This window comes from Rhipicephalus sanguineus, chromosome 2 (genome assembly GCF_013339695.2).
Source record: "Rhipicephalus sanguineus isolate Rsan-2018 chromosome 2, BIME_Rsan_1.4, whole genome shotgun sequence".
Classification (NCBI taxonomy): domain Eukaryota; kingdom Metazoa; phylum Arthropoda; class Arachnida; order Ixodida; family Ixodidae; genus Rhipicephalus; species Rhipicephalus sanguineus.
In genome coordinates this window covers 219,168,399-219,194,753 of record NC_051177.1, presented here as the reverse complement: position 1 = coordinate 219,194,753, position 26,355 = coordinate 219,168,399, and the positions used below count along the sequence as shown (strand labels likewise).

The window sequence follows — 26,355 nt, the reverse complement described above, 5'->3', positions numbered from 1 at the left end:
TTTTGAATTACAGCTAGTACCTTTTTTCTTTATATGATACGCCTCCCAGAGTTCACGGGCTGATTTTTAGTAGCGCCTGTCCTGTCTCCCACATTGTCTGTCTTTTTTTAGCGCTAAACCACGATGTTAAGAAAACAAATGTGTCCATGACTATGGTTGCACGAAGCGTCACAAGATGTCGACACCATCGTCCGGTAACCCGGTATCGCTGCACCCCTTTGCGTATACCGGGATACTGCAAACGCTAAAAACCTCTTTTATGATTTTGCCGCAATGGTAATTCAATATTATCTCAATTAAATGTAGTTTAAATGTAGTTATCATCACCCTTTAGTGATTTGCGCAAACGTAAACGTCGGTAGCTAAAAACTTTACTAAAATTCGAGTTCCGGTAACACGGTAAACGTAAAGAAGTATACGTTCAAGCTAAAACTCCCTATTAGCAGAGAGCTCGTATACCCTTGTACGTGTTGTGCTCTTACCGCTTACTTTGCGTTGAGATGACAGGCAGCACAAAAACCACTTCGTTTCCTGGAGCGGCCGTATTCCCATACACCAGCGCTTTGTAGAATTACGCAAGATAGGATCCAAAAGAGTTAGCTGCTAGCCATGCTTCGCATAACATTGCAGTTTGTTGCTATGACATTCATTGTTTCGCCCTTGCGCCAAAACTGTGATTTTTTTTGTGTCGTCTAAAATTCGGTACACACCAGCGTTCACCATCTTATATTAACCAAGATAAGAGTTGCGTAATCGCGTCAGTGTCCCCACTGAGTTTTGACTCCAGAGCGAGAAACTATTAGGAGACAAGCCGACCAGACGTTCAAAGATAAAACCACCCACCCATACAAGAGTCCGTGTGTGTTTACAGTATACTTGTATAACTTAACAAGCGCAAAGCAACAATCACACGCGGAACACACACGTCAGCAGGACTGGTTCTAGCGCCCGCCCTCTTTACGTGTCTCTTACTTCCTCTGTGATTGGTGCTTCGCGCTTGTTAAGATGTCCAAGTTCAGTCACCACCAACTATCCCTAATTTCTGCGTTGAATAGTCCGCGTTTAATGTAGTTTTAACGAAGAATTAGGGCATAATTATGCGTTACTGCCTCAGTACAGTCCACAAAAAATGCAAAAAAACATGGCCGATCCCTCTGTCATAGAAATCGGTATCACACAAAAGTGAAACGTCTCTTCACAGACGTAGTTGAGCGTTTGTTGTGCTTTCTTTCGCCCCAAGCGCGAAGGAATGAATGCTACAACAACGAATTGTAATGCCACGCGAAGAGGGGCAAGCAGCTCGAAACTTGCAACGCGCTGCTCAAGCAGAAAGGACGCAGGCAACGAACATACAAATGATGAGCGCGAACTAACTGTCACAGTTGTGACTTATTTATGTGTCAGCAGCGCGCTCTTTTCGCAAAAGCGGCCACTGCAGTTAGCGAGGCGACGTTCGTGCTCCCAACGCAAACTTTCGGTGAGTGCACAAGACGTACAAACCACCGCCATCACGAGAGAAGCGCGCGCACGAGCGACCATGCCCTGTAGAGGCGTGCACTCATCCGCGTGGGGCGACGACATTTAAAGCGCGCTCTTCGAGCCCTTCGCTCCATCTCACTAGTGATAACGAAAACACCCTGATGTACCACCGATCTCTAAGTACCGCTACCGGCAAATGATGTATATAAATGGCTCGCCGTTAGCATGGCAAAGAACGTGCCGTCTGTGGCCGAATCGTTTCACGCGGCGCGCTGCGGAGCGAGGGGCCGTAAGTTCGACTTCCGGTGACGGAACTTTTTCTTCTAGTTTTTTTCTTCGCCTTCTCTTAGTCTTTATGTTGTACAGCGTCATATCCGTGACGGAAATACGTCAGTGGAGCCGCGGTGGACCCCGGCATAAAACACTTTCGCGTTAAAATGCGAACGGACCGATTGTGAAGTTTAACAAGGTAGCATTTGGTGGGATGCTTTGCGCGCGTACTGCTTCCCTATGCGTATTTTTCAAGCATTTCATATGCCATTGCTGCCAAATTCAGAGGGGCAGCACGGATGCCCTGACTTCTCCCCCCCCCCCCCTACTTTCTTTTAAATGCGAATGCATTTCGTAGTCGGGCTATGTAAGGCATCCGGCGTTGTCCGCGCGCCGGCAGGTGTTATCTCTCCGCGCTCACTCCCTCTCCCATAGCAAAAGCTGCGGGCGCGCGCGCTTATCCTCGCCCGTAGCAACCGGAGCATTTGGTGCGAGAGAGTGTAGGAGAGGGTAGGTGCAGTGCTTCGCCGCTCCTTCTCTCGCCGTTCGCTCTCTCTCCTCCCTGCGCCCCACTCTCCCGTCCGCTCGCGCCTCACTCTCGACCGTTCGCTGGCTGGGCGCCTGTCAAGAATGGTTACGGTGCAAATCCTCGTCTCGTCATTAATTTACGCCATTAAAATTACTACGCCGTGTACTCTCGGCGCAAGAAATGCATTCGCATTTCCTCACGATTCCCTTCGCGGAGGTGGGGGCATTTTTTCATTTATACTCCAAGAAGAGCACATATCAGGTTCTCCCAGCTGACACTGATCCCTGGAAAAATCTTGTATCCACGCCTGTGTGCTAGGAAATGTTAAAGGGATACTGACACGAATATTTTTAGTTGTCGTTTTTTTGCGTCAGACAAAATGACAACCCCTCAGGAGCCTAGAAAAGGCAGTGCTAAGCGCGAGTGCGCCCTGATAAAGTAATTGCAGTATGTTTTTAAAAGCTAGTTTCGGTTCCTACTGTACCGTGACATCACAACACGGTATGAGCTTCTCGTCACGTGCTCGCACAATATATAGTGACGTTTCCACGGCCGCTCCGCACCGTGGCTCCGTTGGTGATGCACAAGCGGCCATCTTGGAAATTTTGGTACCTAACGTCATCAGAACTAGTCAGACTGCTGCGTGAAGTCACCAGAATTTTTACTGTAGCCTGACGTCAACTAGTGTCGATGTCAGTAGGTGCGGCATGGAAAAATTGACTTTAATATCAAATTAAAATATCTTACCAGCATTTGCTGAGCTTCACACTTACTCGGAGCCGTGTCTGCATACAGGAGATTTCTATGGCAGAGTAAACTCGCCTTCGAAAAAAGGTGTCAGTACCCCTTTAACAGGTGCTTGTGTGTGGCACTTTTTGTATGAAACTGAAAAAAAGTGCCGTTACCGCAGATGTGTTACATTCGACCGTGGCTGCGCTACCGTTGGTTACGCGCTGAGGTGGTTTCGCAAGCGTTCAGTCGGCGACGCAAAACTGCCTGGCTGCAACGGGTTGAAATTGTAATAATATTAATATCTGGGGTTTAGCGTCCCAAAACCATGATATGATTATGAAAGACGCCGCAGTGGAGGGCTCCGGAAATGTCGACCACCTGGGGTTCTTTAACATGCACCTAAATCAAACTAGACGGGCCTCACACATTTTCGCCTTCGTCGAAAATGCAGCCGCCGCGGCCGGGATTCGATCCCGCGACCTTCGGGCCGGCATTCGAGCGCCATAATCACTAGACCACCATGGCGGGGAGTGTTGTAATTGTAAGGCGGCCAGTAGGCCCCGAAAGCGACTATGTGAACGCAAATATTCCTTGGCGGATCGTGTTCATGTTCACTTTTCATGTTCACTTTTCACGTGCGCGAGAAGCGGACCTTTCTTACATTTTAACCGTGCGGTAATTCTATGCAAAACATACATCGGTGACTACAGCAGCGAAATATTTCTTGTTTCAAAAATAACAAAGAGGACAACGTTTTATTTAAAATAAGATACACATTACAGTAATTCGACGTAGGCTCTCCCTTGTGAAATACGCTTTGAAATGGTTCAGCAGCACTTTCTTACCGACATCGCTGTGCCCAGCCGCGTCGCGCGCTAATGCCTCCTCCCAACTATCCTACAGTACAGGGGCGTAACCAGAAATTTTAGGGGCGAAGCTCCTTAGGGTGTGGGTCGTTCCCTCCTCTGTAGTAGTATGTATGTAGCCAACTATTTTTTAATGAATTGCTCACTAAATGGCGTTTCGTGTATTTCTTAGAGCTCTAGTTTAATGAATTGCTCACTAGATGGCGTTTCATGTGTTTCTTAGAGTTGCTGTTTAAAGATGACAGATGGCGCTTGTATAATGCGAATGGCGCATGTCATTGGATGCCTGCGATCGTAAAAGGCGCTCGCTCTTGGCACGCTTTCTCTTTCGCTCGGAGTCGCCGGATGGAAGCAGACAAGGCGCTCGCTTTTGGCGCGCTTTCTCTTTCGCTCGGGAGCGGACACTTTCCCTGCATTTCACCGATCACAAAGCGGTGATAATGAAGGGACGACGTAAACCAACAGTACAATAAAAGTTTGATGTTTAATATATACACGGTGTTTCACAATCTTTATATGATGTACTGGGCGAATTTCACGCAAGAGTTTCACGGTTTACCGATGATTCCCTCCGGAGCTTCGCCCCACTCATCATCATTCACCCCGTGGATATGCTATGATTTTTTTTTTCGGGGGGAGGGAGGTGAACCCCCCCAACACCCCCCCCCCCTTGGCTACGCTCCTGCTACAGTACACGCATGATATTTCGATAGCTAATAACGCTTCATTCGCTACACTGAACACAGAAAAAATTTATAACCAAGCGCAAAGCTTCATTCTCAACAGCGACAGGCTTACAAGTGACTCAGTGACATCCTTGTACCCTCTTCTCGCTGCGAGGCAGTTATTCACACGTAGTAATTGTCAACGTATAAACTAGCAAACGCCGGTAACGTGTAGAGGCACGTCTGACGTTCTTATGCCCCGATTGCCGACCAGCAAGCAGTTATAGTAGCGGCAGCAATACGATTCGCACACAATTAAGCCTCCAACATGGGGCTGAATTGGTAGCTTCGTCAGGCCTCCGACAGATGGCAGGAATATTGCATAACGTCTATAGCGCAAAGTACAAGTCGCACGCGCGCAACATGCATCCGAACTCCTGGGAAACGCGAGCAGGGCGACGACCTTTAAAGAACGCCCTTCGCTCCATCTCGCGAGTGACAGTGAACACGCTCAAGCACCTCTGAGCTCGCGTACCGCCAGCGGTAAATGGTATATAGAAATAGCTCGCTGTTACAATCCTGGAGGACGTATCCTGCGTGGCGGAGCTGTCTAACGCTTCGCGCTGCGGAGCGAGGGGCCGCAGGTTTGAATTGGCGGTGGCGCGCGTCAAGCAATTTTTCTTCTAAATAATTATAGTTCTTTTTGGCTTATATATATATATATATATATATATATATATATATATATATATATATATATATATATATATATATATATATATATATACTGGAAGTGTCCATGTAATTGCTTTCGCAATAAAATTCTCCCTCCACGCTTGATACTTTGTATTGTATATACGCGGTTTTAAAATAGGTGATGCTCTCTCAATCATAAGCTTGTGGATGATGAGCAGTTTCTGACACAGCAATCTGATAATTTATCGAGGCTTCTCTATTTTACGGTGCCACATTTAATTGTTGCCTGGATATGAGCGCATGACCATCCTTGTCTGTAGCAACTGAATTGTTGCGCTGCTAGGCATATAGATGACGGTCCACTGCCCAGCATGTAGGAAGTGAACAGTTAGGAGGGAGCATTGCGCAAGGCGATAGAAAGGAGGAAAGAATAAAGAAAGAGAAGTAGTAAACCAGGCACGCACATGCCATGTTTTACTTTCCCCCATATGGCCGATATGGCAAGGGCTTCTGATTTCCTGTGAATACTAGCCGCTTCTAGACCGCTCTGTTCACCAATGTATTCAGTATCCTGTCTGGTCAAATTGTCTTTGCCGATCGGCACTAGCATAATAACCAATGCAGGAGAACGGGCTGTTAATGTCACTTCTGTGCGTTACCAATTTTCCGAGATATGTGCCCTCTATATGCTTAGGGTGCTTTGCCAACTTTGGTGTCGCTGAAATGTGATTGGCGCTTTGGTTATTAGGATAGCAAAGCCTGGTGTACCGCAGTGCATGACACGCTATTTAATTGCCACGGCCGGTCGTGTGCAGTGCCGTTGGTACCCTTTCCATCATCTTGGTGCGCGACGGGAGTCATCGAAGCAGCGAGTGCGCTCTCCTCTGGCAAAAACCCAACGGTGTACGTGGTCACACCGACGTATCGGCGCGCGAACCAGGCCCCCGACATGGTGAGGCTGTCACAGGCGCTGATGCTGGCCAAAGTTCGCGTCTTCTGGGTCGTCGTTGAAGACGCCGATGGGCCATCAGCCTTGGTGAGTGTTTGTATGATAGGTCCTGCCAAATAAACCAATATTAGCACATGTGCTTTTCCTCTTTGTAGTTACGTGGTGTTTTTACGGAAGAACAAGAAAGACATCTTGTATCGAATAAATTCTTCTGTACGATATACTAAGAAGATATACTATTCGTAGAAAATATTTTAGGGGCGAAGCTCCTTAAAGCGGCACCCGTTCGTCCCCGTCGCAGTGCGTAACCAATCTTAACGCTAGTACCAGATCTTGACCTCCAAGGTGGTGCCGGTGGGAGATTTCTCCTGTGCGTTGTTGAACGATAAAAAATTCGCAGCGTGCGCGTTAACTAAAAGCCGACTTCTTCTGTCTCTCATTCCCCATTAGCAGCCATTGGCATGTTCCAGTAGGAAACGTTAGTAGAAGTGTAAGTGTTAGCTAAAAGCCGACTTCTTCTGTCTCTCATTCCCCATTAGCAGTCATTGTTTACCTCCAAGGTAGTGTCTGGTGAGATTTCTCCTGTGCGTGGTTAAACAATAAAAATTCACAGCGTACATGTAAAATTAAAGTGAGCTGCAAGTCGCCATGACTCTCATCGACCCTTTAGTATAAACCGGCCCGATCTCACGTCGTTGATGATGTACTGGGCGTGAAGCTGCGCGACGCCGCCGCCAAGATCCTGCCGTACGAGAGCTTCGCCCCACTAATCATCATTCACCCCGTGGATATGCTGTGGAATTTTCTTGCCTCGCGGCGCAGCGGCGCCGACGCAGGCAGCGTCGCGAGGCAGCATCGCGGCAGCGTCTTGATTGAAAAAACCGACCGCTCGCGCTGCACAACCGTTCACTGACCACCCCGTATATATAGGCACTGGATTTTGACCTCCAAGGTAGTGCGTGTGTGCGATTTCTCCTGTGCGTGATTAAACAATGAAAATTCACAGCGTACATGTAAAATTAAAGTGAGCTGCAAGTCGTCATAACTCTCATCGAACCTTTAGTATAAACGCGCCCGACCTCACGTCGGTGATGATGTACTGGGCAGAATTCACGGAAGATTCACGGTTTACCGATGAACCTCCGCAGCTTCGCCCACTCATCATCATTCACTCCGTGGATATGCTGTGATTTTTTTCTGCGAATTGAAGGTAACCAACCATTCCGTAATGTTCGACTGTAAGTCGGCTGAAAGCTCATATGCAATTTGGAAAGAAATAATAATAAGGTGTATGGATGTTTCACGAGTATTATTGAAGTGTGAGATCATGTGCGTGACATGCTCGCCTTTTTATCTTAGTTTGTTAGTTTGACGGGGAACCGATGCGTCGATAATGGTTCTGGTAGGAACTTTGATACCACTACTTGTGAAAGTGACCCAGATTATACTGGAATATTCTAAAATCTGACAAGTCGGGTGTCGGCTAAAAGCTTAGTGTCGCGGTCGGTGTGCCGTAGCGTCCGCTCAAAGAATGAAAATCTTGTAACGACTCGAATAGTAATGCAGAATCCTGGAGGACCTTATCATTCAACCACGAAGCAGAAAAATCAACGCAATGCCATCGGTCTTGACCTGACGGCCGCCATGTCACAGGGGATTCCAGCCGACATAACGTTAGGCGAATGAACTAGTGCCGAAGCTAAATGCTTTTCCCCCGCCATTGTTGACGGGTGCGAATAAAAGCAGCGCCTCCTCTATTTTTCTGTGCCTGGGCGAAGGAGCGTAACGCAATGGGAACCGACCGTCGGCGTTAGTGCGGCTTTTAGCCGCCGGGCGCCGCCACCGTAGTAGACCAGCCGTCGCGTCGTCGCTCGCGGAAACGAATGCCGTGGCTGCATTCGAAGCTGCTATATGGTTCAGTTTTCGGCTGCATTCGCGTTGTTGATAGTATATTGAAAACTTGCAAACTGGAATCATGAAGCACTTGTCGTTCTGGGCAACCAGCCCATTTCGAAGGCATGTGCCTTTCGCGGCTATTTGATGGAGACGCTCGCTCGTCGTCTGCTAGCCCGATTCCAGAGAGCGCATGCCAGTGATGCGCAGAAATTTTTTTTGTCACCGTTATGTTCGCTTGACTGAGAGTTGGTTATTGACTGTCTGAAAGTCGATTTTCGAAAGCAGCATTTGCCAAGAGCTAATACTGAAAGCTTGGGCGCTTAAAGTCCCCCATGCATGCTACCGTCTACTGGTGTAGCACACTATACGCAAGCCATGAGTTCATGCGCTAAATAGCATGAAATGTCACTAAGCTGCTTCCAGTGACAACGTACATAATGACTGTCGGTTGTTTCGCCGGTAGCGCATGTAGTGTCCATGAGCTCCGATTCTTCAGCTTCGGGACCTAATGTCAGAGTTGCATGCACATGGCGGCGATCGCGAGGCAGCGTTGCTACTGGTACTACATGCATTCGCTGACTGTTCGGACGCAACACGGTCACGTTTAGGGATATTTTCCATGCTTGATTAAGTTGTTACCTTGGGCTGAAAACGTGAAGGGTAGTCTGCAAAGAGTGACGCTACTGCAACCTTCGTAAGCCACCGCTTCTTATATTCTATAAAATCTTCACGTCGTAAACGACGGCTGCATATTCTAGTGTAGTTTGAAGATGTATTAAGAGACCAATTATTCCGCCTAATTACTGCAAGCCACCTCTACCGAACACCAGCGGCAGCTGGAATTTCGTGGAACGACAGCCGAACAGTGTATTAAGGCGAAAGCCTTAGATGCCTCATCAAACGCGAAAATTGACTGTCGGCGGCGTCAGCACGAGTGATGCAAAAAATAATTACGTGATGACGTCATCATATGACGTCACAGATCAAAATTTTGTGACGTAACGTGACGTCGTCATATTACATCTTCGCTTGGTCAAAATGGGCCGATCACGGAGGCAGTGCATGCCTCCGCTGATGTGCAGAAAGCTTGCACTGCCTCCGATCCTTGAGGCTGTAAGAAAATAATATAATAATAATAATATCTGGGGTTTAACGTCCCAAAACCACCATATGATTATGAAAGACGCCGTAGTGGAGGGCTCCGGAAATTTTGACCACCTGGGGTTCTTTAACGTGCACCTAAATCTAAGTACACGGGCCTCAAACATTTTCGCCTCCACCGAAAATGCAGCCGCCGCGGCCGGGATTTGATCCCGCGAACTTCGGGTCAGCAGTCGAGCGGCATAACCACTAGACCACCGTGGCGGGGCGCTGTAAGAAAACCACGTTAGGCACAGAAATATCTCGGAGGGAGGCAGGAAATGTTCAATACATTGACTAGAAGAAAAAGAAGATGGCTTTCTGCTTTCAGTCGTCTTAGATGAATGCATAAATGACCCTCTGAGATTTTCTTTCTTTATCAATAAAGGGAAATTAAAAAGAGACAATCGTGATTTCTTTCAGTTCCATTTGCAGAGTCGAACACAACATTATGACATACTAAGGCATTGGGGCGGTTCCAATAGACTGAAATAGAAAATAAAACGCGAATACTATCAAACTCGAGTGCAAGTATCGAACCGGCAGCACGGCCTGACAGTCTGCCTGCGGAATACTTACAGCGGGGATAGAAATACACGCGAACATGCGGCATCTGCATTCTTTGCTGTTTCACATCTATTTTCAAGTGGTTATAGCCTCGATGATTCATTATAACACGACGTCATCCATGACACAATAAAAGACCATCTAGCATCTTTTTATTGCCACCACGGTTAGAGCGTGATGAAAACAGCGCGCCGCTATGTTCGCGTTTCTTTCCATCCCCCTGTACCTGTGAAATCCTGCAAGAAGCACAAATGCAATTAAACTCGGATGCATACACGAATTCGTGAGCTTCGTAAGACGCGCAGCCGTTGAGCGTCAGCTTCCCGTAGTCTACTTGCACAGCGCCACCACGCGGCAGCGGCGAGCGGACGCGGAGCGCGCGCTCGACGGCCCGAGGAGAGCGTTCGCCCAGGCACTGAAAAATAGAGGAGGCGCTGATAAAAGTTATTTCTCTCTCTATCGTGTTCATTGCGGCTGTGGTTTCCACGTGCTTTTTTCGGCAAAGATAGGACGATGTTATTACGCTCAGATGTCTGTACTGGCTTACGTTAAGGAGCGTCATGCTGCCAAAACCATAAGGAAAGGCTAAGCTTGTTTCCTTTCTTTTGTTATTGGCATCGCGTATGTTTTATGCGAATTAATCACAATCTGCCAGCTATAACACCAGCTTATAGCTTTATTCAGGGCATCGCCCTACTTACTTCGGTCAATGCAGCGTTAGCGTTTTCATGCAACGTACAGTCGTCTGTAAAAAGCCTAATATTTATATTATTGTTGTATTTCGTATCATTTATAAACAGCAGAAGTAACATGGGTTAGAAGATGGATCCCTGAGGCTTGCCGGATTGGGCGTCTAGAAACAAGATAACCGCATTACACAAGTTGTTGACGGCCGGGCAGATAGGTCAAAAGACTAAATTTTTCTGTGAAAGCCAGTAGAACGTGTTTGAGATGCCCATAAAAATTATCGCTATTTGGAAGTGTTAATTTAAACCACGAGTAAGGCCACGCATTAGCTCGTAAAGTTGTGGTAGATAGGCCCCTCCGGAATCCGTGTTGCTTTGACATACTTGGTAATGAATTCGAGTATAATGCACACGAGAAGCTTATAGCTGGTGCAGGTCAAGGAAATGGGCCAGTAAGGCCACGCATTAGCTCGAAAAGTTGTGGTAGATAGGCCCCTCCGGAATCCGTGTTGCTTTGACAAACTTGGTATTGAATTCGAGTATAATGCACACGAGAAGCTTATAGCTGGTGCAAGTCAAGAAAATGGGCCAGTAAGGCCACGCATTAGCTCGAAAAGTTGTGGTAGATAGGCCCCTCGGGAATCCGTGTTGCTTTGACAAACTTGGTAATGAATTCGAGTATAATGCAAACGAGAAGCTTATAGCTGGTGCAGGTCAAGAAAATGGGCCAGTAAGGCCATGCATTAGCTCGAAAAGTTGTGGTAGATAGGCCCCTCCGGAATCCGTGTTGCTTTGACAAACTTGGTATTGAATTCGAGTATAATGCACACGAGAAGCTTATAGCTGGTGCAGGTCAAGAAAATGGGCCAGTAAGGCCACGCATTAGCTCGAAAGGTTGTGGTAGATAGGCCCCTCCGGAATCCGTGTTGCTTTGACAAACTTGGTAATGAATTCGAGTATGATGCACACGAGAAGCTTATAGCTGGTGCAAGTCAAGAAAATGGGCCAGTAAGGCCACGCATTAGCTCGAAAGGTTGTGGTACATAGGCCCCTCCGGAATCCGTGTTGCTTTGACAAACTTGGTAATGAATTCGAGTATAATGCACACGAGAAGCTTATAGCTGGTGCAAGTTAAGAAAATGGGCCAGTAAGGCCACGCATTAGCTCGAAAGGTTGTGGTAGATAGGCTCCTCCGGAATCCGTGTTGCTTTGACAAACTTGGTAATGAATTCGAGTATAATGCACACGAGAAGCTTATAGCTGGTGCAAGTTAAGAAAATGGGCCAGTAAGGCCACGCATTAGCTCGAAAGGTTGTGGTAGATAGGCTCCTCCGGAATCCGTGTTGCTTTGACAAACTTGGTAATGAATTCGAGTATAATGCACACGAGAAGCTTATAGCTGGTGCAAGTTAAGAAAATGGGCCAGTAAGGCCACGCATTAGCTCGAAAGGTTGTGGTAGATAGGCCCCTCCGGAATCCGTGTTGCTTTGACAAACTTGGTAATGAATTCGAGTATAATGCACACGAGAAGCTTATAGCTGGTGCAGGTCAAGAAAATGGGCCAGTAGTTTGATGCGATCTTCTGATCACCAGATTTATGCGCTGTGATTATTTTACGAGTTTTCATTCGCAAGGGATATGTGAATAGTTGAGATATTTTGCAAATATTTGGCGTACATGCTTATTAACTGGCTGTTTATACCTTTTCGGCTGGGCCACAGCTCCTCTTTTCGTCAAGCCTTAACAACAGATACAAAGACTCAGTCAGTCCCTCATGCATTCGCCTCAGACGACTCGAAGGCCAAAGCTATCTGCTTCTTAGTCGATCGTATTCATCCCCCCTCCCCCCGCCTTTCCCGAGATAGCTTTTTGCACCCAAATTGGTTTTACACTGCCTCCGGGTTTAGCCCACCTTTGTTCAAGCGGCGATGCCATGTGATTGTGTCATGTGACGTCAGAAATTTTGGCAACCTCTGACGCCATAATGACGTAAAATGGTTACGTCGTCACATTTTGATTTTACAGCGAGAGCATTTGTGAGATCACAACAGCCGATTATAGTGGCGTAGTTATGCGCCGCCTCCTGTGTCCGAACCGCTATCGCGCACAGTGAGAAGAAAAAAAAAATGGCCGCGTATCTGCGTGCTACGCTGCAAATCCCACCGAAAGACGATAGACGAGCGCTGCGTGAGATATGAGCGCCATCTGGCATACGTCTCGAAACATGAGCTTGTGCAGAGGGTTTCCTTCTTCCGTGGCAGAGGGCGCTCGTCGCCGTCATAGCGTTGCATTTTCAGCGCAGCTTAATTAAGAAACTAGGGTCTTTAAAATTACGTATCTATGTATTTTCTAGCAAAGGAACACACCCCCTAATACTTAGGTAGTGATGTTGCGCCTCAGATATGCGTAATGTTTGCTTTTTGATCGACAATGTGCACAAGTATGAACCTACACACCAGTTCAAGATGGCTGGCCCTTGGGCAAGTGGTCCAACTTTGGCCGGATGGCTTAATCGGGTGACAGACAGACAGAAAGACAGACAGACAGGCCAAAATTTCTGCGTTTAAGTTCCCCAAGAAAGACTATCGTCTCTGAAGATATCCACGATCGAGTGGGTTTTGAAACCAGGCCCTATTCGTGGCAGTCGAAATTCTACCACAAAGGCACGGCGGGGCTTGAAACTCCTGCACAGAAATACCCCATACAGGGGTCATGTCTGGCAAGGAATTGCGTTAACAGGCGTAATATAGCGTGCTAGAGGAGTAAAATAACAACCGGGCGTCACACAGTGTGAATTGCGCAACGTGTGAGTGGTTTAAAGCTTCCCATTCATTAAAAGGGCCCAGATATAATTGTTCATTGTCATCAGCCACAGCATCAACAAAGTGCCCAGAGTGCCTTACAGATGTGTAGTGGGGAGGTCGCTTCTCCGCAGAATGATGAATAATTACATAGTGGGTGCTTGTCTACTTGGCAAAATTATGATGGTTTATGGCGTAGCGGGTACCTTGCAACTGTAATCGTAGTAGATGCCCAGAGAGAGTTAACATCGGGCTTTTGAAAGGGCACTCCTCCACTTTTTGCCGTGAAATTGCGGCGTGCTTCGCGCAGGCCTGGCGTTTTCTTGCATTATTCGTGTTGATGCCGCAGAAGCCGACGGTCACTTTTCGCGTTTCATGAGCCATCCAAGGCTTTCGCTCTAATCTACTACTGTCGGTTATAGGCGAATGTCGCAATAGGTCGCTGTGGATTGGTAAAGTCCTACTGGAACTTTCTATTGAATTGGTCTGGTTTATTGAATTGGTCTGGTTCATAATAGCGACAACTTACGTAGCGCCGAAATTTTGCTGGTGAAGCTCCCATGAAGTTTGCTGATCGGTACCAAAAAAGTTCATTCTAGCGGAGTCTATTTTCTTTTTAGCATTCTAGATAATGCGGAAGTCTTAGCGGCGAAATCACCGGCTGGGCTTGACTTTCCGGTTTCCTCAACCTGGTGGTTACGTTCAGATGGATTGTTCGGTGCGTGATCAGGGTATTACGCTTTCTTGTAACTTCACGCTCTGTAGGGACAGTGTCTCGATACAATGCATGACGTGTGCTATGAATAGCAACCATATGTGATCTATCGCTAATAGTCAAAGCTAAAAGGAATACGCGGGCCAGATATAAAAATAACTTTAAAATAAAGACGGTTAATTTTAGTTCTTTTTGTATTTGGTCGGCGTCTCTCTTTTACCTTTGACTATGAGTATTCCTGACCACACGAGGTTTCGTCGAATTCTTGATTTCATGGACCTATCGTTAAGCTTTTTTTTCCGAGCAAAGACAATAAAGCTTGTGAAACTCGTGTTATATGATGGTTGCTGCATCGTCTGCTCTGCCGAATGCGCGAGCACTGTGCTATGATGTCGGACAAGACCAGGCAGAGCCACAGATCGCGGAACAAAGTTATGGTAAGACACGCCATGTAAGATTTCAGTGCGTATTTTGTCATTAGGAAAATGGTCACTGAAGGACACCTCTGCAACAGAACTGGATGAGCCTTGAGCATGGGTGTGCACGCGAGCCAACCGAATTAGGTTAAAGCTAGACAACGTGTCTAAAATGACGGCAGTCGCAGCACATCGCGCTTTTATTGACGGCTATTGCATTTAAGGGAGACTTAAGGGAGAATAAAATCACCAGCCATCGTAACCAATTAAGCCGCCGCTTACGTGGTGGTGCATATTGCCACGCACGCTTATTTCGTTATTTTTACGTGACCTACAAAAATTGTTACCACCTCTTGGCGTGCCTTAATGTTTTGGGAAACTTGGCGATAGTTTCACACTGTTCACACAGGGAAAAGGGTGTTGAATCAAAGGTCAGCTGACGTTCGTTGCCATTCCAAAAAAAGAAAGAAAAGAGTCCTCATATTTCATATACAGGTCATTTGGCGTCAGGATTCAAAACCATATCGATACTGATCTCCAGAATAAGTAAAACCTGGACGGCAATTCTGAAATATAGAGTTTTTTTTCCACGGTTATGCATCACACGGTGACCGCAGGGGGTTGGTTGGTTGGTCGCCAAATTTTATTGAGGTCCTGCAAGGCGCGCGTCAGCGCGCAGTGGGCGACTTCCACGCCGGGACCGTCAGGCCAAGACTGCCGGCCGCTCCGCCGGCCTGCTGGACGGCCCAGAGCTGGTCAGCAGGAGGAAGCTGCGGAGGGCCGCTTCCCACCTGGCCGAAGCAGTATCCGGGATAGTGTACGTTTAATTGGACTTTTTGGGGGCTTAGTTGGTGCATACTGACAAAAATTACTTAGCGCAATACAAACACAGCACACAAGCATACAAATACGCATACAAATACACAGCGTACAAATACGCACACCGCTCAAGCGCTTGTCCCTTGTGTACCTTCCTTGTGTGCTGTGTTTGTATTGCGCTAAGTAATTTTTGTCAGTAGTGTACGTTGCCTTGGCACTCCCAGAGCATATGTGCTAGCGTAACTACGCCCCCGCATGCGGGGCAAGCGTCATTGGGGAACAAATCGGGATAAATGGCGTGTAGGGGGTGTCTCACGAAAAAGAAGTCACAGTTTCGCCGCAAGGGCGAAGCAATGAATGCGATAGCAAGAAAGGCGGCCCGTAATGGACGCGCTGCTACGCTGCAGAAATATCTACCTGCCGGCAGCAACTACCGCGCGAGCAGACAGCGGAAGGGCAAGGTTCTCCCTGCGCAAATATTAGAAGAAGCGAGCGAGCTGGCCTACGACTTTTAAATGCGCCCGTTGCGCTCCTCGCACCATCTCACTGGTAATGAAGAAACGCTTATAAGCGCCTGCCGTCTCTGAGTCCTGCCAGGGGTAAAGGATGTGTATATTACGCTCGCCGTTAGCTACCTGAAGGATCTGCGCTTTTGTGGCGTAGTGGTTAGCACCACGCGCTGCGAAGCGAGATGTCGCTGTTTTAGTTACGCGCTTAGGAAGCATCTTTCTGAACTTTTTTCTTTGGGACATTATTATATATATATATATATATATATATATATATATATATATATATATATATATATATTGTAGCGAAGTGTTGGAAGTCTGTAATGGGCCGCCCTCTCGAGCGCTTTCTAGTGGGTCGTCCCCTTCGGCTCTTCTCTGACAGCACGCTTCTCGCGCTCAGAGTCCGCGCTCTCTCTTGACAGTCGCCGTTGTGCTTCGTCGACTAGTGCCGTCAATAAACGCCTTTATAATTTGGTGGAGAGTGCTGCGCCGTCCAACCAGCTTCGGTCCGTTCGATGCCCCTGGCGCTTCGATCCCGTACCGTGCCCTCTACCATGCCTCAAGACGCCGCCCAGCAAACGCTTCCCCCTGTACCGACACCATGCTCCGGTTCCCCCCGCATCCGCGACCCTCCTATAATCACCGGCGCGGATGGCACTGACGTAGAGGACTGGCTCGCGATATACGAGCGCGTGAGCGTACCCAACAAATGGGAGGAAAGCTGAGGCTGAGGCTTTCCTGCTGGGAAAGCTGAGGCTCAGCTTTCCTGCTGAAGGCAGGAAAGCTGAGCAACCTGGTTTTCTACCTCGCGGGTGTGGCCAGCCTGTGGTACAACAACCACGCAACCGATTTCCTCACGTGGTCTCATTTCAAGACCGCCATCATCAACGTGTTTGGCCGACCTGCCGTACGTAAACTGCAAGCCGAACAGCGTTTACGTGAACGAGCTCAGCAGACCGGTGAGTCGTTTACCAGCTACATCGAAGACGTCCTCGACCTGTGCAAGAAGGCCGACGTAACCATGTCTGAGTCTGACAAGATCCGACACGTTATGAAAGGCATCGACGACGATGCCTTCACCATGCTGCTCGCCAAGAACCCTCGTACCGTGACAGAGGTGATCACGTTCTGCCAAAGCTATGAGGAGCTGCGCCGGCAGCGGCTGCTGACCCGTCGACCTCCATCACGCGACGCCGACCTCGCTGGCTTGTCGGCCATTTCTGATCACTCGGGCTTGCTCGCCGAGGTCAAGTCATTTGTGCGCGAGGAAATTGCCCGCAAGTTTTCTCTACTGACCTTGCCTCAGTCGCAGCATGTTGAACAGCCGTCGACCACACTGCTGCCTCCCTTACGCCGCGCTATTCAACAGGAAATCGCGGAGGTCATGCCGGAATACCACCAGCCACCTCCGGCGCTTGCGCCACTCAGTTACGCGCAAGTTGTAGCCAGGCCACCCCCAGCGATCCCTGTGTCTGCCCCACATCCTTACGCCGAAGTCGTCGCCAGACCACAGGCCTTCCAGGCGAGTGTGCCGGCTGCGTACGCCGACGTCATTCCTAGGCCACGACTGCAGCCCACCATGCAGTCCTATCAGCCGCCGCCCCGTCCACCGCCTCTTGGGCCATGGATGGGACCCACCCCGGCGAACCGATGGTGCACTTCCGACAACCGCCCCATCTGCTTTGCGTGCGGTTGCGCCGGTCACGTCGCCTGCTATAGCAATCGCGTGCAGTCGCCTCCAGTCGCCTCGACCATGCCAAGCCAGTCGAGCCGCCCGTATTACGATTCGCCGCAGCCTATGTCACCGCCGTCTCGCCCAGTGCCCTCTACCCACCGTTCACCGTCACCACGACGCCGCTCACTGTCCCCGATGCGGCCACGTCTCGTCCCACGCGACCAGGAAAACTAGTCGTCGCAGTCCACGAGGCAAGGGCTGCGACGCGATCGAACTGCGAAAGCCCTCAGCGAAGCCCATCGAACGTGATAGACGTGTTTGTAGACGGTGTTCGGGCATCTGCCCTTATCGACACTGGAGCCGCTGTATCCGTTATGGACGCAAAGCTTAGCCGAATACTGCGCAAAGTGACGACGCCACTTTCCGGGCTCTCCCTCCGTACAGCCAGCGCCCAACGTATTCACCCTACAGTGGTGTGCACAGCCCGCGTCATGATTAAGGACGCTATGTACGCCGTCGAACTGATCATAATTCCTGCCTGCTCTCACGACGTCATCCTCGGATGGGATTTTCTCTCCCGCCACGACGCCGTCATTCATTGCGCACCAGCCCGCGTCATGATTAAGGACGCTATGTACGCCGTCGAACTGATCATAATTCCTGCCTGCTCTCACGACGTCATCCTCGGATGGGATTTTCTCTCCCGCCACGACGCCGTCATTCATTGCGCACCAGCCGAAATAGAGCTGTCACCATTCTCTAATTTGACGCCGGAAGACAGTCCATCGGCTGCGAGCAAGGTACTCGTCAAAGACGACATCAAATTGCCTGCAAACTCGTCAACGGCGGTGTCCGTCTACTGCGCCAGTCTATCCGATACCGTTGCACTCCTCTCGCCATATGACCGTATTTGCACGAGGAAAGGCTTGCTGGTGCCTTTCGCGACCGTTCAAACCACTCAGGGAAGCACCTCTATTTTTGTAATCAACCCCTCCCCGTACAGTGTTGCGTTGGTGCGAGGGGAATGTCTCGGCAGCGTGGAACCCCTCGAAGACGCACAAGTTATGGACGAACCCGATGACACGCACGGCCGCAGTTCCAGTACGCTCAGGGCTGTTTCGATGTCTGGTTCATCACCCGCTGACGTGTTTGGTTCCACCATAGCTGACAACCTTACGCAGGTCCAGCATTCCCAGCTTCTGGACCTGTTGGAAGAATTTCGCTCTTCTTTCGATGTCGCTCAAACGTCTCTCGGCCGCGCGTCGGCCGTTACGCACGGCATCGATACTGGCGCCCACCTGCCACTGCGGCAACGTCCATATCGCGTATCTCCCACAGAACGCCGCGTAATGAACGAGCAAGTCGACGACATGCTTCGACGCGATGTTATTCGACCCTCTAACAGCCCCTGGGCGTCTCCTGTCGTTCTTGTTGCGAAGAAGGACGGTTCTGTGCGGTTCTGTGTCGACTACAGACGACTCAACAAGATCACTCGTAAGGACGTGTATCCACTGCCGCGAATAGACGATGCGATTGACAGCCTGCAAGGCGCCGAATTCTTTTCATCTCTCGATTTGCGTTCAGGGTACTGGCAAGTACGTATGGCTGACGACGCTCGACCGAAGACCGCCTTTGTCACGCCCGACGGCCTTTACGAATTCAACGTCATGCCGTTTGGGCTGTGTAATGCGCCCGCCACCTTTGAGCGCATGATGGATACCGTTCTGCGCAACCTGAAATGGCACACGTGCTTGTGCTACCTCGACGACGTCGTCATTTTCGCTCCGGACTTTTCCACCCATCTTCAACGCCTACGGCATGTTTTGACGCGTTTGAGCGACGCCGGTCTGCAACTGAATCTAAAGAAGTGCCGATTAGCAGCACGGCAGCTGACAATCCTCGGCTACGTCGTGTCCAAGGACTGAATTCTCCCCGATCCAGGCAAACTTCGCGCCGTGACCGAGTTCCCGAAACCTACGTCCGTCAAAGAACTGCGCAGTTTCGTAGGACTGTGTTCCTACTTTCGGCGCTTCATTCGAAATTTCGCGACTATCATATCGCCTCTGACGAAGCTCCTCGGAAGTAACGGGCCCCTCCATTCATGGTCGTCCGAGTGCGGCGACGCTTTCGACGTCGCCTCCCGTACTACGCCACTACGACCCTACGGCTCCTACAGAGGTACACACAGACGCTAGCGGTGTTGGCCTTGGCGCTGTCCTTGCGCAGCGCAAACGAGGGTTCCCTGAATATGTCGTGGCATATGCAAGTCGTACGCTTACTAAAGCCGAGACGCACTCACGCTTGTCAAGCTCGCCTCGCAAGCATGGATGGGGTGAGGAGAACTTTCTGTGTTCGCCTGTGCGCAGGTATGCGATGTCTTCCTTGTCGCAAAGGTTATTTACGCGTGTCAGGTACTAAACTGCTCGTGAGATAAAGATCAGGCTGTGCATAGAGTATTCGCCACTTTCGGGTGGGGGTATCAATGGGAATCAACGCGCAGGGGTAATTTGTTTCTCCCTTCGGTATCTGCTGGGATAATGCATTTGTTTCTACACTAACTTATGCCTCCGTTTGTAGTAGACGCGTTGCTATAAATGTACCGTGCTTGTAATCAGCTAAGCCATTTTAAAAATACTGCTTTAGTTTTAACTTGCGAGGCTCTGACTTGCTAACGTTTGAAGCTTGAAAAACAGCACGTAGACGAAAACGTCCTCTATTTTCGGAAAAAGACGTAATTCCATTCCCATTCCATTCTTCCGAGCGTTGTCCCCATTCCATTGCGGAGTCACGAAAATGTTGAAGATTCCGGAGTCATTCCAATTCCGGAGTGGTAACTCCGCAACACTGGTGGGAAGCGTTAAACCACACAAGAGGTGTGCACGGGCTCCGGGTAGCCCGAAAGCCCGAGCCCGACCCGGCCCGCGGGCCGGGCTCGGGCGGGCCGACACATTTCCACCTCGGGCCCGGGCCGGGCTCGGGCTACTTGGAGTTTTATCGGGCCGGGCTCGGGCCCGGCGCAAAGCCCGACTCAAGCCCGAAATATAGAAAATGAGCGGGAATTGTTTTCCAGGACGCATACAGCGCCTTTTCCGCGACCGCCCTTTACCGCTTTTCCTTTCCCATTCGCTACTTTAAACAAAAGGGGAGCTCTCCGATTATCTCTCTATGGAATTGTCCGCCTGTCCATCTGAAGTTTTAGTCTTCTAGAAAAACAAGCAGCAGAAGTATCCCAAGCTTGCCAGGCTGGAAAAAAAGATATTAGCAATTTCGGCGACGAGTGCAAGCAGCGAACGCAACTTCAGTTCGGCGGGCTACATAAAGCAAAAGCGCCGCACTTCGTTGAAGCCGGAATCGTAGGACTGCTTGCTGTTTTGCACGACAGTTTGTAATCTGTGTAATAGAGACTGTTCGTCGTGTGTTGTTTGGTCATATTCGATATGCTCGATAAAACGTCAAATTACCGGAAAACGATGTTTTGTTTTCGCAGCGAGCCTTCAAAAAGCCGGGCCGGGCCGGGCCCGGGATTGTGTTTTCGTACGTCGGGCCGGGCCGGGCGGGCTCGCAGCCCTTTGCCGTCGGGCTCGGGCGGGCCTTCGACAAAGTCAGCGGGCACGGGCCGGGCTCGGGCTCGGAAATACGGCCCGTGCACAGCTCTAAACCACACAGTCTTTGCGCTATTAGCATTGTGTGTAGACTGGTTGTTATTTTACTCTTCTGCCACGCTATATTACACATGTTAACGCGATTCCTTGCCCGACATGACGCCTGTGTAGAGTATTTTTGCGATGGAGTTATAAGCACCAGCGTTACACTGTGGTGGAAGACCCGACTGCCACGCAGAGGGCGCGGATCCTAGAAATTTGTTTCTCATTTAATTTTTTCTTATACAACGCGATAGCGGTCACGTACACTGGCGGCTGCGGAAAACTATGGAGCCAAAATCGGCTGTTGTGATCTCATAACAGCTTTCGCTGTAACAAACTTAAGCGCCGACAATGCCCTCTCCACTTTGGCCTGCTTGACAGGCGCGCAAAAGTCCACTTGCGTTAATATAAACATCTCTGGTTGCCACTGTTCTCGTTTTTCGCACAATTGCAACATATCTTTGCTTTGGATTTCCTGTCTGAGGTACGCGCTAATACTATACCCTGAGATATGCTCACATTGCATGCGCTCAGTTGTTCCGGATTGCGAAATTTTCTCGTGAACCGAAAAACGATTGAAAAAATTTCGGTTTCACTCCGGAACGAAATAATAAATAACGTTTCGGTTACGTTTTCGTTCTGGTCAAAAATATCGTTTTTTTCGTTTTTCGTTTTCGGTTTTCGTTCCGTTCCGACACTCTGCTCGTAATACCCCGCAGTCTGCGTTCTGACATACGCGAATCGTTCCACTCTGATCCGCAGTGCGCACACTCTGGGGTATCGAAAACCTACCACCCCATCGATTGTCAGCGCCGCAAAACATCAACGCACCTGTCGCGGGCAGTTCTGCAACCTCTGCCTTGCCCTGACCGGCCGTTCGGGCGCGTTGGCATAGACTTGTATGGACCACTTCCTCTAACGTCGGCTGGTAACCGCTGGGCCATCGTCGCTGTTGACTACCTTACGCGATACGCCGAAACTGCCGCCCTCCCAGCGGCTACAGCGCGCGATCTTGCTTCCTTCCTGCTGCACCGATTCACGCTGCGCCACGGTCCACCCCAGGAGCTGCTCAGCGATCGAGGTCGTGTCTTCTTGTCGGAAGTCGTCGAAGCCATCCTGAAAGAGTGCAACGTTGTTCACCGGAAAACTACTGCTTACCACCCGCAGACGAATGGCCTCACCGAACGCTTTAACCGCACGCTCGGCGACATGCTCTCGATGTACGTCGCCGCCGATCACACCAATTGGGATGCCATTCTGCCTTTCGTCACCTACGCCTATAATACCGCCCCTCAGAGCACTACTGGTTTCTCGCCCTTTTTCTTATTGTACGGCAGACACCCGTCGCACACAATCGACACAATCCTTCCATACAAGCCGGATCCGTCTGAGTGTGCGCCTATTTCTGCCACAGCCAGACTTGCTGAGGAGTGTCGGGAGCTTGCCAAGACGTTTACTACGCATGACCAAGAGCGGCAAAAGAGCATTCGCGGTGACACCACCACTTCTGCGCCCACGTTCCGCCCTGGAGCACTCGTATGGCTCTCAGTCCCTACCACTGCACCTGGCCTCTCTTCCAAACTGCTGCCCAAGTACGACGGCCCCTACCGTGTCGTCGAACGCACATCCCCGGTCAACTACCTGATCGAGCCCATTGAACCATCTTCGGACATGCGCCGTCGAGGGCGCGACATTGTCAACGTGGAGCGCCTGAAGCCCTATCATGACCCGCTCATAGTGACAAGCAGTTAGGTCGCCAGGCGGCTCCCTTTTTCGTACCCGGGGTAATTGTAGCGAAGTGTTGGAAGTCTGTAATGGGTCGCCCTGTCGAGCGCTTTCTAGTGGGTCGTCCCCTTCGGCCCTTCTCTGACAGCACGCTCCTCGCGCTGAGTCCGCGCTCTGTCTTGACTGTCGCCGTTGTGCTTCGTCGACTAGTGCCGTCAATAAATGCCTTTATAATATATATATATATATATATATATATATATATATATATATATATATATATATATATATAAAGTCAGGGGCGAAAACGACGACGTCGTCGAGGTAGCATAGACACGTGTGCCATTTCAAGTTGCGCAGAACGGTATCCATCATGCGCTCAAAGGTCGCGGGCGCATTGCACAGCCCAAACGGCATGACGTTGAATTCGTACAAGCCGTCGGGTGTGACAAACGCTGTCTTCGGTCGAGCGTCATCCGCCATGGGGACTTGCCAGTACCCTGAGCGCAAATCGAGCGATGAAAAGAACTCTGCTCCTTGCAGGCTGTCAATGGCATCGTCTATTCGAGGTAGGGGATAAACATCCTTACGGGTGATCTTATTGAGTCGTCGGTAGTCCACACAGAACCGCACAGAGCCGTCCTTCTTCGCAACGAGAACGACAGGAGACGCCTACGGGCTGTTTGAGGGTCGAATAACATCGCGGCGAAGCATGTCTTCGACTTGCTCGGTAATTACACGACGCTCTGTAGGCGACACGCGATATGGACGTTGCCGCAGTGGTGGTTGGGCGCCAGTGTCGATGCGATGCGTGACAGCAGACGTGCGGCCGAGAGAAGTTTGCGCTACATCGAACGAAGAACGAAATTCTTCCAACAGGCATAGAAGCTGGGAACGCTCGACCGACGTAAGGTGTTCAGCAATCGAGGAACCAAATAAATCAGCGGGTGACGAATTAGATGTGGAAACAGCACTGAGCGAATGGGAGCTGGCGCAGTGCGTGTCACCCGGTGCGTCCATAACTTGTGCGTCTTCGAGGGCTTCAGCTCTGCCGAGACATTCCCCTCGCACCAACCTAACAATGTACGGGGATGGGTTCGTAACAAAAAAATTGGCCGCGTATCTGCGTGCTTCGCTGCAAATATCGTCTAAAGACGATAGAAGAGGCGCTGCGTGAGATATGGACGCCATCTGGCAATACGTCGGGAAACATGAGTGCTGTGTTGCGGGCTGGTAGTCCCGGCGCAACGGCAGGCGAAGACCGGCGGTGACCAACGCGACCGGTGGGGACGCCGTCCAGCCCGAACACGCTGTTTGGCGCGATGCGCCGAAGGAGAAGAAACGTCCGCACTCAACGAGTACTCTCCACAAACTCTCTTATTTACACGTCGCCTGGGTAAAACAGGAACGCCAGAGCGGCGCCCCCTGTCATTCGTACAATGCAATACTGAACCGAAACCGAAACACAACATGAGCTTGTGCAGGGGGCACGGAGGAAGACAAGTTTTAGCGCAGTCGCATTTTCAGCACACCTTAAGAAACTAGGGTTGTAACATGGTAGGGCGAGTAGGGCCAGAAGGACCGTCACGACGAAAACCTGCCTTCTCAGTCGTATTCGCCTGGAACGTTGGTGTGGCTTCGCGTTCCCTCCTCCGCTCCTGGCCTTTCCACAAAGCTACTGCCTAAGTACGAAGGCCCCCACCGCGTCCTACGTCAAGCATCCCCAGTTAACTATATTATTGAGCCTGTTCAATCATCTACGGACCGCCGTCGTCGCGGCCACGAGACTGTTCGCGTCGATCGACTGAAGCCGCATTATGACCCACCAATTGTACCTGTTCCTTGGGTCGCCAGGATGGCTCCTTTTCTGCGGGGGAGTGATTTGTAACATGGTAGGGCGCAGACAAGAACGCCTGCGAAAGAAGAAGACGAAGACGGTTGTTGTTGGCGCTCGCGCTTGCTCGGCTTGGACCGCTGATCGCTTCAGCTGTGGCAATCTTTTAATAAACGCGTTACTGTCTCAACGTTAAACGCATACCATCAAGGTCTTTAAAATTGCGTATCTATGTATTTTCTATTAAAGGAACACACCACTTAATACTTACCTAATGATGCTACGCCTCAGATATGCGTAATATTTACTTTTTGATCGACAACGTTCACAAGTATGAACAGCCGTACCAGTTCAAGATGGGTGGGCGGTAAGCAAGTGGTTCAACTTTGGCCGGTTGGCTGAATCGGGTGACGTGCCGACAAACAGAAAGACAGAAAGACAGACCAAAATTTCTGCGTTTAAGTTCCCCAAGAAAGACTATCGTCTTTAAAAACCCGCATTTCCCCGAAGGGGATTATGACGAAGTGCGAAGCACGGGGTGATGCTATGAGGGGGCGCACGCGACTAAACTGCAGAGCCGAGCGAAGGAGACGGCAGCGAGAGAGCACGCGCCAGCCGACCCACGGAGGTCTGGCCGTTTTTAAGTGCAAAGCACTTTTACTGATGATGATGATCTGTCTTCCGAACTCGTTCCAAAGAACCCGCAACGCGTTCAACTTGTTGGCGGCGTTGCGCACGCCCGAGAGGGGGCTCAGGTTGTTGTCGAACCACAGTCGATCGCACACCGCGCAGCTATATCCGAAGCTGCGGTCCAGGAAGTCTCGCTTAAAGCGCGCGTCCGGCCGATCGAATTCGAGGGCCCGCGCTCGCTCACGCATCGCGCGTCCCCGCGCCAGATCGGCTTCGGTGTGCTCGGCTCGCTTCGCGCGCTTTCGTTCGGCGTCTCGCCGCTGGCCTTCATCACCACAGGCAATGCGCGGGGCGCGCGCAGCCACGGAGCGGAGGGCGGAGCGCGCGCAGTCACGTGGGGCGTGACGTCGCTGCGCCGTTGCTACAGACGCTCCTCTCCGCTCCTCGCGCCGTTGCTATGGGACGGCGGATTCAGGGTCGCTTATAAAGTGCATTCGCACTTAAAATATCGGTGTCGCCCTGAATGACTTGCACGGTCGCAAATGGCACCAACAAGCCTTTTCTAGTGAAGACGCGGTCAGATGGAGAGAGGAGTGCAACGGCGTCGGCGAGACCGGTGCAGCAGACTGACACAGCCGTTGACGAGTTTGCAGGAAGTGTGGTGTCGTCTTTCACGAGTACCTTGGTCGGAGCCGGTGGACTGTCCGCCGGCGTCAAATCTGAGAATGGTGAGAGCTCTATTTCGGCGGGTGCGCAACGAATTACGGCGGCGTGACGGGCGAGAAAATCCCATCCCAGGATGACGTCGTGAGAGCATGAGGAAATTATTATGAATTCGACGGCGTACAGAGCGTCCTGAATCATGACACGGGCTGTGCACACCGCTGTCGGGTGAATACTGTAAGCGCTGGCTGTACGGAGGGAGAGCCCGGAAAGTGGCGTCGTCACTTTTCGTAGTAGTCGGCTAAATGTAGCGTCCATAACGGAAACGGCAGCTCCAGTGTCTACAAGGGCCGATGTGCGCACACCATCTACAAACACGTCTACTACGTTTGATGGGCTTTGCTGAGGGCTTTGGCTGTTCGATAGCGTCGCAGCCCTTGCCTCTT

General features: G+C 50.3%; 1 protein-coding gene across 1 annotated transcript in view; it reads left to right on the top strand.

The window, feature by feature from the left end:
* LOC119382239 (galactosylgalactosylxylosylprotein 3-beta-glucuronosyltransferase 2) overlaps window positions 1-26,355 on the top strand; it is a 93,994-nt gene that overhangs the window by 26,288 nt on the left and 41,351 nt on the right. The window contains exon 2 of the mRNA XM_037649951.2: window positions 6,053-6,273. Coding sequence (XP_037505879.2) covers window positions 6,187-6,273 — 87 coding nt within the window. The 5' untranslated portion in view covers window positions 6,053-6,186. The remainder of the gene's footprint in view (window positions 1-6,052; window positions 6,274-26,355) is intronic.